This window comes from Oreochromis aureus, linkage group 3, assembly GCF_013358895.1.
Source record: "Oreochromis aureus strain Israel breed Guangdong linkage group 3, ZZ_aureus, whole genome shotgun sequence".
Taxonomy (NCBI): Eukaryota; Metazoa; Chordata; class Actinopteri; order Cichliformes; family Cichlidae; genus Oreochromis; species Oreochromis aureus.
The window spans coordinates 3,725,728-3,737,884 of record NC_052944.1 but is presented as its reverse complement, the minus strand read 5'-3'; the positions used below and the strand labels follow the sequence as shown (position 1 = coordinate 3,737,884).

At 41.8% G+C, this 12,157-nt stretch overlaps 1 protein-coding gene across 1 annotated transcript; it reads left to right on the top strand.

Annotated features, from left to right (window-relative positions):
- The first annotated feature begins 8,358 nt into the window (after positions 1-8,358).
- Positions 8,359-10,209, top strand: LOC120438735 (focadhesin-like). Its single transcript, XM_039609161.1, has 4 exons — positions 8,359-8,426; positions 8,987-9,061; positions 9,492-9,646; positions 10,153-10,209. Exons 1-4 carry the CDS (start codon positions 8,370-8,372, stop codon positions 10,184-10,186), a joined length of 321 nt encoding a protein of 106 aa, XP_039465095.1. The 5' UTR covers positions 8,359-8,369; the 3' UTR covers positions 10,187-10,209.
- Positions 10,210-12,157: the final 1,948 nt, after the last annotated feature.

The following is a 12,157-nucleotide window of genomic DNA, read 5'->3' as shown; positions in this document are numbered from 1 at the left end:
TATCTACACCCCTTTAAAAAAAAAAGTTTACAGTTCCCTGAAATAAATTTTGTGTTTTACCTGTCTAAAAGAAACTTTGCCAACTTTATATCAGTTTTGAGCCCTTGTACATCATGAAGCCTGTGTCCATCTTTTAAAAGCAAATTCTGCTCAACTGTCGTAAACGTCTAACAGAAGTTTTTGAAGGACTTTTAAACTTAAGGACTTTGCTTAAATTTTTTTTGTGAAGTAGAAGGCAGTCCAGGGATTGGTAACTTCGCTCCTTGTTTTGGTTGCTCTACAGTGTTCCTTCTGGCTTATTAAAAGCTGACTTCGGAATGTTGTTCCATTGTTGTGCAAGCTGGAGGGCATATTCATTGACTGACAGCTCCCTCTAGAGAATACACAAACCTATTGGTCAACGCTCTAGGCTCGCTTGACTGCTTTGTTTTGTTGTAGAGGCAGGAGGAGGGACTTGGGGGAAATAAAAAGTATGACAAATTACCTACTTTAAATCAGAGAACATGGTCGGATAGTCACATTTAAGCATGTTTTAGGTTACTTTAACAAGTTAAAACTATGGACTACAGCTTTAATTACCATGTTAGTGTCTTGTTCACCTTTTATCCAATCACTGGCCAAATGTGGGTTTTTTGGTTTGTTTTTCAATTGTATACCTTTTTGATCAATTTTAATCTTGAGTATTTTGTTCAAGTGTGGTAATGAGATGATGATTCTTTTTTCTGTACAGCTGAACAGGCTCTCGAGATCCTACGTGTGCTGCCATCATTGTTCCCATCCACCTCTGCCCCTCCAAAGAGGGTACGAGATGCAAGTGAGGCTCTGGTGCATGTCCTTCAGGTGAGCTGTGCAAAATGTAGCTTTTTGTTTTTGGGGGGGTTTTTTGTTTGTTTGTTTTTTTGTTACTTTTTTTGTGACAGCAGTACTGGGGGGGGCGCTTCTTCTGATGAGTGCCAAAGTGTTTCATATTCACATACTGTATGTTCTAATCCTTCAAAGGTACCTAAAACATATTTTTTGGGAATGCGGATTCTCACAGGTTAGATCTCTGTGGCCAGTAAATACAAACATGGATGTATTATGTGGTAGCAGATTTTCAATGATAACCAATTAAATGTCGCCTTGGTTTTCTGTTTTTCAGGAAGGCTAGACATTTGTGAACAGTAATTGCATTGAGAATAATTAAAAGTAGCAAATTGAGATGTAGTTTCTCACAACTTCAACTTTTGTTGTAATTTAGCTTTAGCTTTTTGTTGAAACAAAAGTGCATACTTGTTACGAAAGTATGTCTGTGTTATGTGTTAAAGGACCAAGAAGACCCTAATACCTATTTGATGAAACGTCCTCTGTCCTGCCCAGACCTGATCGTGAGTCCGTCCAACTGCATCCTAGCGGTAGATGTGCCAATAACCACGTTTCGAAAAGACGAGGTTACGGAGGGTGCTTTATACCTTATGGCCTACTATTATACCCTAGACTTTACATACCCAAAGTGTGTAGCCTCTCTGCTGTCCGTCAGAGGTTCTCTTGGACAAAATCCATGAGCGAGATCTCACATCAGAAGAGCATGGCTGACTGGAATGCTTTTATTGGCCAGTAGAGCCAGTGTGGTTACGATGTGGACTATAGGAAAGCACTTCTTCTCTCCTTCCAAGGCTACTACAGTCCATGTTGGTTGCGATTGATTTTTGTTTGGAAATTGGCCAGGTTAGCCCAGTTTTATAATTAAGGGTGCACGGTAATATCGGCGAACATGCCGACATTTTATGTTTGTTTTGTGCAGTGCAGAGGCTGCCTACCTTTTAGTTGATTTTAAAGTTGTTGTTTTTTTAATGTTGAGTTTAGGCTACAGTGTATTCAGCAGATAGTCTCCGTGCATCCTTAATGATAATTTTACAATGGTATTGTTTGAAGAATGTTGTCAAATGTCCATATTAATATAGTCCAGGACTTTTAATTTAAATGATAAAAACACTTTGTATTAATAACAAATGTTAGAGGTTGAGCAGTTTTAGTATGCCTAGCAGTGTGTTTGTCTGTGCTTTGAATTGTGCCTGTGCAATGCACAGATTTTACCAGTGTATTAAGGGCCAGATTGGGCAGAACAAAAAGTCACTGCAAAATGGCTTCTTTAATGCAGTCCTCTCTTTTTATGGGGCTTTACCAATAAAGTTGCTGCTCTGCAAATCTATAGTTTTCATATTTTTTTCTTATAAGCTGTAGGTAAATGTCTTGAATCTAGAACAGTATTACTGCTGTATAGAAAGGTAAATGCACTAGAAATGGAGAATTATTACAAAAATACTAGTAAAAGAATGCTAACTTAAATAAATTTTGTCTCAAAATACCAGTTTCTTATTTTAAGTAAGGTGTTGGACTTAAATCTAGAACAGTGTCACATTTTAGAACTGAAAATAAGTTATATACACTTACAACAAAGAGTGTGATGTTGGAAGGTTTAAAAAAAGAAGCTACTTTTGAGCATCACAAACTTATTATGAGACACAAACTTCACAACACTAGTAAAATATAGCTAAGAATGAGTTTTTCCAGCTAATTCCAAGATCTCGTAAGGCTTGATAAACTGTCTTATTTCAAGAAATTTTGTCAAGAGAATTTTCACTTGTTCCATTGGCAGATTTTTTCACTTATTTCAAGCTAAAATATCTTGTATTAAGTTTTTTTTTCTTGTTTTTGGAGGGCCATTTTTTCCAGTGTGTGCATATATGTTACTAAAAAGGTTTTTTACTATACTGCATAATAACTCCCAAATTTGGACAAAATAATAAGAAAGTCTATGAAAAATCCTCTTACACAAACTAGCCTTCAGTGTACTCCAGAGAAACTTAAAGTGTCATATAATAATAATAATAAATAACCATCATTATTGTATAGCACTATTTAAAACGCACCTCAGACATCACAGAGAGGTCTACATATCACATCACACAGTATAGAAACATGTATATTCAACCATAAACTGTTACAGATCCTTCTTACAAACATAGTAACATTAAAGCAGTGGTGTGAATCATAGTCAAAAGTCAATGGGGATTGGATAAATGGATGGAGATAGAAGGAAATGAAATGACATCTACTTATTACTGGTACATAGTACAGTACAGGACTGCTGCATATTCTTCCCACTGAATGTGTCCAGTTACCCTTAATTAACATACAGTGAAAGCTGAGTTAGTCTGAGGATTGACCCTTGTGGGATCCCATAGGAGTGGAGTAAGCCCTGTAGTTATTTATATGAATTTTGAAGTGTTTGTGAGATAAGAATGATGAAAACTATGTGAGAGCATCGCTATAACTATAATCTCAGTTCACTATTCTGTTTGTTAGAATGGCATTAATCACCTTACCATTACTCAAGAATATTATTTTGGAGTTTCAGCAGGCACAGTGATTTACACACTGGTGCCATCCTGCAAAAAACCTGTTCCTGGTATTAACGCCTGTCAGCGGGGGGCTGTATTACAGTTTTCTCCTACAATCCAAGGGTCCTAAATTTAATTGACCATAGTGTGAATATGAGTGTGTGGTTCTGTCTCTCAGTGATGGACTAGTGGCAGGTCAAGAGGTGACAGGTGGGATGGGTTCGTGACACCACAGGTTCCTAAGTTGGAGGAGAGGTTAAGAGGATGGATAGATGGTGTTTTAGTGCTGTGACTCTGAGAGAAACTAGATTAGAACTGATGCAAGGTGCAGGGTTCCTTAACCAGTTGAAGAAGCAGGTTTTTGGAAAACTTCAGTAATGACTTGTATTTTAGAAATGTGGCTGTAATTATATAACAGTGGAAGACACAGGCTGCCTTCAAGTGTTCAGGTATCCAAAGCAAAAGCTGATAACATGAAGGAAAGGGGAGATGACCAGAAATCTTTGAGAGATTTACCAGGAATAATATCAGCAGGAGGCCATGCATATGAAAAATGGTATTCACGAAATGGAAACTGTACATTCAGGCAACAGTTATTAATTTAAATTAATGTTCAAAAATATTTAAACTGAAAGATTTTACTACTTTGTGAAAAGTATTAGTTGATCTTGAATTTAAGGGCATCGACTCATCTTTATAAAGGTGGGACAGGACAAGAAAAACCCAGAGAAGTAAGTGTTGGAGGGACAGGAATATTTTGCAACTAATTCGGTTAACTGGCCATAGGGAAGTCATTTAATTGGGTATAAAAGGAGCATACTGGAAGAACAGGATTCTCATTGGTTTACCCATCTACAAACTGTGGCACAGTATCAGAATAATGTTCTGCAGTGTGAAATCTTTACTGGGTAAATCTAGTAAAGATCTGAAAACCAACATGATCTTCTGTTACTCAGGTGGCACGCTGTCATGGAAATCACTGCATGGGCTCAGGAACACCTGCACGTTCTGCCTGTGAACACTGACATATCCAAATGGACTGAGCTGAAGTTTGTTATCAGTGTTCAGTTTAAAAAGGCTGCATCTCTGATGGTTGGCAGTAGATCAGTGCCTATGGAATTGGCACCTTGCACATTTGGAAAGGAACCAAGACTGAATTATATACACAGGTTTTAGAGCAACATGTGCTCCCATGGAGATGATGTCTTTTACATGTTTAAGGAGGATGTTGCTCAGCTGCACACTACAGCAGGGTTTTGTAGTGGAAGACCGCAAGTCCTGAACCAGCCTGTCTGTGGTCCAGGTATTTGTGACATCACGAGATGAAAAGCTACAGGACTGTTGAGCAGCTCTGTCCCTTATATCAGACACAAATGATGCTCTCCCAAAAGTCCAGCACCTGGTCTCCTCAGTTCCCAGGTGTTTATGGACGGTTGTTGAAAGTAGAGGTGATGTTGGAAACATGGCCATGCTGCAAGCTTTTGGGATGTTGCTGCCACCAAATTCACAATGAGCTCATATGTTTTCTATGTTGCATTATGAGTAAAGTATGGGTTCATGAGATTTGGAGGAGGTAAAGTTTTTTGAACAGCATGTATAACTTTCACTGAGCTTCGTTAGTCTTTCTTAGCCTGCTGCAGTTACAGTTACAGCCGCGTGTCTATAACAGTGAACCTGCCGTCAGCTGTATAACGTTAGCATTAGCTTGTGTTGATGGAAAGCTGCTATTAGCAGGTCCTGTTCAGCGCTTAGTTGTGTCCGGACGACTTTACAGTTTAGTTTTCTCCGTATTACGATCACCAGATATTTGTGGATGGCCTCGTGTGTACGGAAGCTTTGTGGTGAAGCGCTTTGGCCTGTGGGAAATGTAGGAAACATCAGGACGAGCTGCGCACCGCAGGAAACAAACATGCTGCTCTGTCTTGGCTGGTCGGCTTTGCCATTTCCAGATTGAGCTTTGTTATATATCTGGGGGATTATTCTTGATTAATTATTTGAGCTGTCACGTACTATGTGGCTGTATCAGTCTGAGTGCAGCTCATCATGGTGTGTCGCACTAATTTAATAACAGTAGATGTATTTAGCCTGATATCCTCTTTAGAGACCAACAGAGCAAACGCTGCTGATTTTATTTTTGTATTTTATAGTTTGAAAGTGACACTTGGGACACAATGAGTGTGCGTCCCAATGTATTCTGCTCCTTCAGACACAGATCCACACAGCATGTGTATATAAAACCATATGTGTGTGACACCCACCTGTGTCACACACACACTGCTTAGCTTCACAGTGTGTGTGACACAGGTGGGTCACTTGGATTGGCAGAGGTGAGGCCTGCTAAAAAGCTACAGCTGTAAACTGTAACAGTGCTCATATAGGGGGCTGCTGGGGTTGTCTCACTTTTGGATGAAGGCTCCAGAGGCCGTTAGGGGAATTGCAGTTTTTGGCACGTCTGCACAGGTTTCAGTTTTCAGCCCTGGAGGTGCCGCCTGATATGAGGTGACACTTTTGTCTTTGTCCTCTCACCGTCTGTGAGAGATCTGCATCCACCATGTGAGTCCCTCCCTCTCCACCAGTCGGTCAGACGTCTGCCCGTCCTCGAGTCTGGTTCGGCTAAAAGGGAGATTTTCCTTCCCGCTGTGGCCAAGGGCTTGCTCATTGGGGTTGACCGGTTGGTGGGATTTTCTCTGTACTTCGTGGTCTGTGCCTTCAAGTGACTGTTGTTGTGATTTGGTTGATCACAGAGACCTAAAAGACCTGGTGACCTCTAATTTCCTGCTTCTAAATTCAGACAGAGGCTGTTGTGCTCGGCCCTAAAACTCTTAGAAACAGCATCATCGTGGCCTCCAGTGAAGCTGTGAGGAGTCATCTTTGAGCAGAATATATCATTCAGTGTGCACAAACAACCATGTAGGTCTGTGAACGGCCACCAAGCTGAGAGTGATTCTAGCTGCATGATTGTGAGTCAGTGTTATCAGACAAGTGCCATGAAAAGCCTCAAAGCCTGCAGTTAACCTGAAACGCTGCAGCACGAGTACCAACAGGAAGTAGAAGGAGAGCATATTTGTCACATATTAGCTCCTCTTCACTGACTCCCTGTTAAATCCAAGATTTAAAATCCTCCTTCTGACAGACGAGGTCTCGAATAATCAGCCTCTGTCGTCTCTTAAATGTCGTCATGTAAGTTCATATAAAGTTTCATCCAGACTGATCACATGTCTCTGAGGTGAGGGGCAGCGGCAACATCACCTCCTTACATCATTTTATTCCCTGATCACAACCACAGTTTAAATCATGATTCAAGTACAGATTTGAAGCTTTAACAAAAGTATTGCTTTCATTTCTCAGAAATATTTTAATGCTCTCACTACATTTATTGGACACATTCATTTTAAATATAAAGATTGTTTTTAATACCTTGATGAAAATCCTTTGCAGATGATGCCTCAGGTCTAAAACTCTTAAAGAACCACAGCTTTTCCTAATTCTGTATTCCCAGTATTCCCAGTGTGCCTCCTTAGTGTCATGGTTAACACGTTGGCTCAGGAAGTGACAAAGTCACTGGTTAAAGGCAAATAAGAAGATTTCAAAAATAAAAGCTGCCATATGAAACAAATGGAGCTTCCTCCTGTGGTGACCCCAGAGTGACTAAAGCATTTCTATAAGCTAACACAAGAAAAAACGAGAACATATCAAAATGAAAAGTAACTGCCATAAATCTCATGTACTTACACAGAAAAGTCAAAGCTCTGCCCATCAAAGCCCGACTGTGATGACCTCAGGGCTCCACCACAGCAATCACAGGCTGCCACTGTGCCGCTGAGTGATCTCCCAAAAAGCTGCGGCCCGTCGGGCCCGTCGGGCTCGTGCAGTCTGAGTGTTGCACAGCAAAGCCTCCGTGGTGTCATTTCTAAAGCATCGTGCTCATGCATTGTTCTGGCTTGTATTGCTAGTGCAGACCTAGCATTACAGCACAGCCTGTATTGTTTGCTGTATCGGCAACATCCTGTAGAAACCGCTGGCACTGTTTGGTTTCAGACTTTCAAACCATTCACAGCCATGAAACTGGACTGAGCTTATTTTCAGCATCATCTAAAATATAATGAAGGCTTTCTGTATGTTGTTGAAATGTCTTCTTCATGTTGGTGACACGTTAAAGTGTTCAGATTTAATGTGCAGTGATGTGTGTGTGTGTGTGTGTGTGTGTGTGTGTGTGTGTGTGTGTGTGTGTGTGTGCATGCATGTGTGCGTGTGTGTGTGTGTGTGTACATGTGTGTGCACTGTCACGCTGCTCTGACTGGTCAGTAACTCTGTTCTACATATTGTAGTAAATAAGCTGTTGATAAGATGAACAGGTGCTGACTTACCTGTTCCTGTTTTTGGGAGCCAGTAAACAGGCTGCTGGTAGCAGGTGGACAGTACAGCCTCGCTTATCGTTATGGTAACAGCAGGTGGGTGGGGCTGGGTGTGTTTGGGGAGGGGCTTGGGTTACTGTGTTAGTATATTAATAGTATTCAAAAAGCAATATGTGTTTACTGATGCTCCTCATGCCCTCATTGTTTAGTATATGTAATAAATGTTTGTTGTTATTATCAATATTATTATCAGGTTATGTGAAATTCATTCAGTCCAACTCAAAGAGAATTTCAATTTTGTGCAAAATATTCAGTTTGCATAACATCAAGAAGCATAAATTCATATTAAAATATGTAAGAAATCCTAAAGTGTTGTTTAGTTAGTGGGTGGATGCTGAAGGGTAATCTTGGTTTCCTTTGTTTGGGACAAACATTTGGGGATGTTTGTTTGAGAGGAAGAATAAAGTGTTGGATCAGTCAGGGGTTCGATGTCACGTCCCTGAGCTAAAGTCTGATTTGCCCTGATATGTGATCATCTGTAGTTTAACAGGAGAGCCGTCTTTACTTTGATCAAACCTCCTTCTCTTGTTCTAATGGAGATTCTGGATGTTCACAGGTTTGATCCAGGGACATGATGGAGAGTTTAAAGACGCGGCTCGAGTTCCCCAGCCCTGTCATACAAGCCCAGGTAAGAGGCGGACTCTGCTCTGTGACTCCTCCCATCCAAATGATACAAATGATCCTTCCCTTGTCTGCAGAGATTCCACAGGTACCAGTGATTTGTTAATGATAGAGGTAAACTAGCAGCTCACACAGGCAGAAAATCTCTACCATTAACAGGAATTCAGCAATACTCATAGAAAAGTATCCTGATAAGACAGAGTAATCAGTAATGTAACTATTTGATAGAGTAACATGACTGTAAGGTGCACTGATACATGTGTGCAGCTGCTGGAGGATTTTAAAGAGACATGAGGTGAGTTTACAGTGTAACAAGATCCAAGACACAGAGTTACTTTGTATGTTTGTTGGAACCACAAGGGTTTCTGAGTCACTCACACGTGTGTGTATAATATGTTTATGTAGAGGGGAGGCAGGTTTTACTGAACACACACACAGACTCCCTGTAGGCTCATTCATTCATTCATTCATTCATTCATTCATTCATTCACACTGTAGTGTTGGTTTCTCTTCCTCTCTTTGTTATTGTGAATAATGGTACAGAAGTGTGATTTTCTTGTGTTGTAGACGGTGAGAAGTCTTGTTGCAGCTGTCGTAAAGGAAAAAGGGTCAAATGGGCAAATCAGCTGGTCCTGTGCTCAGGTGAGTTCCTGTAAGAGTCACATATGATCATTTCTTTAGTTACATGAAGTATAAAGGCCAGGAACATCTGCTTCATGTGGTCCTGTGTTTGATCCTCAGTTACTTTGACACATCTGCTGTGAGGCTGACACCTCTGATCTCACAGTGGCAGCTTTGTTTTTATACACAGATATAAAATATGGATCTGCACTGATAAACGATCATAGTTATAATATTTCTGACTGTCTGAGTCCAAATTGAATCAAACCTTGTGAGTTGGGATTGAATCAGTGCTGAGCCCGAGTGGCTGAACTGAGTGGGACAGATTGCATTCTCACCTGCACCTCTGTCTTTGTCCGTTTTCATTCAGGGCTTCAGTGCATGTGTGGAAAAGGCACAGATAGTTTTGTTAAACTTCTGAAACACTGACTGCATCACTGTTGTCGTTCAGGGCCCAGCACTGGAAGCTTTGTGGCAGCAGTGCTGCAGTGACTGTGCTGTGGTGTGTTCAGCGTGCTGCGACACCTTGGTGTTATTGGTGGACCAGGGCCATGCAGACCTGGAGTACATCCTCAATGGTGTCCTCAACCTCCTGCCTTCTGCAAGGTATGCAACACGGAGTTATTGGACTCATGTGATGACATACATGACAAATAGCTCGATGACCATCTCCAAAGAGGGCAACGCCCTGTAGGGTTTAAATATGTGGGTCTCTCCACCTTGTATAAGAAGTGAAACATCTTTAAAACTTAATCAAGTCCAGTCGCCTTCTTTTCCAGCTACCAGTGTGTAACATGGAGTTAATGCTTCCAGTGCAGGAACCCGACTGACAGTCTACAAACTGAGTTAGACACATGGAGGTCATAGCTTAGTCTGTGCTGAGGATAAATCCACGATGTCATTGCTCTCCATCAGGGCTCATGTGAAGTAAAGAAAATAGCTTTGAAAGTTTAAACTGGAAACATGAAGATGTTAAAGGTTACTGTTCCACAGTTCAGACCTGGATGCTAACCTAGTTGTGCAGCATAATGTAACTATTTGAAAACATTTGAAGCAATGAAAACGCTCAGACTGTTAGTTTTTTCAGTTATTCTGACTCTGATATCCAACAGACACACTCAAGGGTTGATAAAAGTCATTCGGTGATTGTTGGAGATGCAGGCTGACCAGAGCGATGGACACTTCACCTGTCCGTATTCTATCAGGTAAGTATCTCATGTCTCATGTCATGTCATGAGATGTCTAATATCTAGAGATGTTCATACATATTGTCTTGTATAATCTATCAAGCTACATATAGCTTGTAGCTTACTGCTAGTCCAAAGAAGCAGCATTGGTCAATCACTAGGGATGGGTACCGGTGTCCGGTGCCATGATGGCACCGGTTCTGACATAAACGGTAGTAACCAGACCGAAAAGCAGCGCACATTTCGGTGCTTTATTTCGGTGCTTTATTTCGGTGCTTTATTTCGGTGCTTTTTTTTTCCTGAGCCAATTCTAGCCAATCATTTTACGTTTCCGAGGATAGTAGGCGGGCCCAGGTACGTACGTTCTGTGCAGAGCTACAGATTAAAAATGCCCAAGGCGAAGCGATCAAAAGTCTGTCTGTACTTTGCAGCAAAAGATGCAAACTCAGCAGCCTGCAACAAGTGCTTTAAGCTGATACTGTGATACTCTCAAAGGAGGTAACACCTCAAATCTGATGAAACGCCTGGCGACGCATATCGGGGGGTTTTTTTAAAGCCGAGAAATGCGCCGTGTTTGATAGCTTGCTGCGAGACCTCACACCGTGCACATCTACTGCGGGTGTGGTGCCTGTTATCGGACCCGGAGTTAGCAACATCCCCCAAAAACCCAAAGAGGAGAGTCCTGGCCCCTAGCCCTGTCAGTGTAGCAGAAATGATGAGGATGATGATGGCAGCAGCAGCCGTTCTTCTCTGCGTGAGTAGCTTAATGCTGTTCGTGTGTAATTAACGTTGAGTAGGCTAACCACATTATTACATTAATGCATGTAAGGTGAACTAGCAAACACCGTCGTAGTTACATGCAGCTGTCTTCTTGTTTGATGGCAGATACTCCCTTCACCCTGGCCAAAAGGCTAAAATGACCAAAGAAAAGTGGAAAACAGTTAAACATGAGAGGTTTTTGGACAAAGTTTGTGTTTTTCCATTGTTTAAGCACTGCTTCCAGCCAAGAGTGATACCATATATGCCCTATAGCTGCAGAAAAGGCTAACATTGTTATCTTTTTAAAAAAACAGCTGAACATGAGAGGTTTTGGACCAATTTTGTGATCTCCATTCTTTAAGCACTGGTTTGAGCACCGTTTAAGCACCGGCACCGTTTCAAAAGTACCGGTTTGGCACCGGTATCGGATAAAACCTAAACGATACCCATCCCTATCCATCACCCACTTGAAGTGCCGTAGGGGTCCGGTGCTCTGTCTGGTGGCAGTCAAAGGCCCTGGTGCTTCAGGCCCAGCTATAAACTGGCTCTTGGAGCATGAGAATCCCAGACTAGTGTGTGTTGAAAAATACTGACTACATGTAAAGAGTGAGAGGTGGCAGAAAGGGAATGGGTACGTTTGCATCTCCCTGATTTGATGCCAGCATTTAGCAGTTTTCCCTGGTGGACAAGACGTTTGCTTCCCTGTGCCGTCATGTTGGGAACAGGTGCCGAGAGTCATTTGTTCACATGTGACTAACAGTTGTTTAGAGTAATTTTTAGAGTTGCTGGGTGAGGTGGGTACCCCATCTAGCAACTCCATAGTCCTGCTGGGGACTTTAATGTGGTGGGGCAATCTCTGAACCAGAAGATAGACATTGGAGGTTCAGGAGCAGCATGTTGGAAGCGTCCTGTTAGGCTTGGTTATCTGGCAGATATCGACAGGATGAGTGTAACTCTTGCAGTAGCTGAAACAAAAACTCAGGTGTACGAGGAGCTTGGTGAGGGAATGGAGCAAGACTTTTTGTTGACCTAGAAACGATTCTGACAAACCATCAGTCAAGTCAGAAGAGGAAAGCAGTGATCTGTTCACACTGGATACAGAGTATCAGAGCCTGAGGACAAGGGCACGACTCTGAGGGTGGGGTCACCTGGCAGCAGAGTCCGAGGGGCG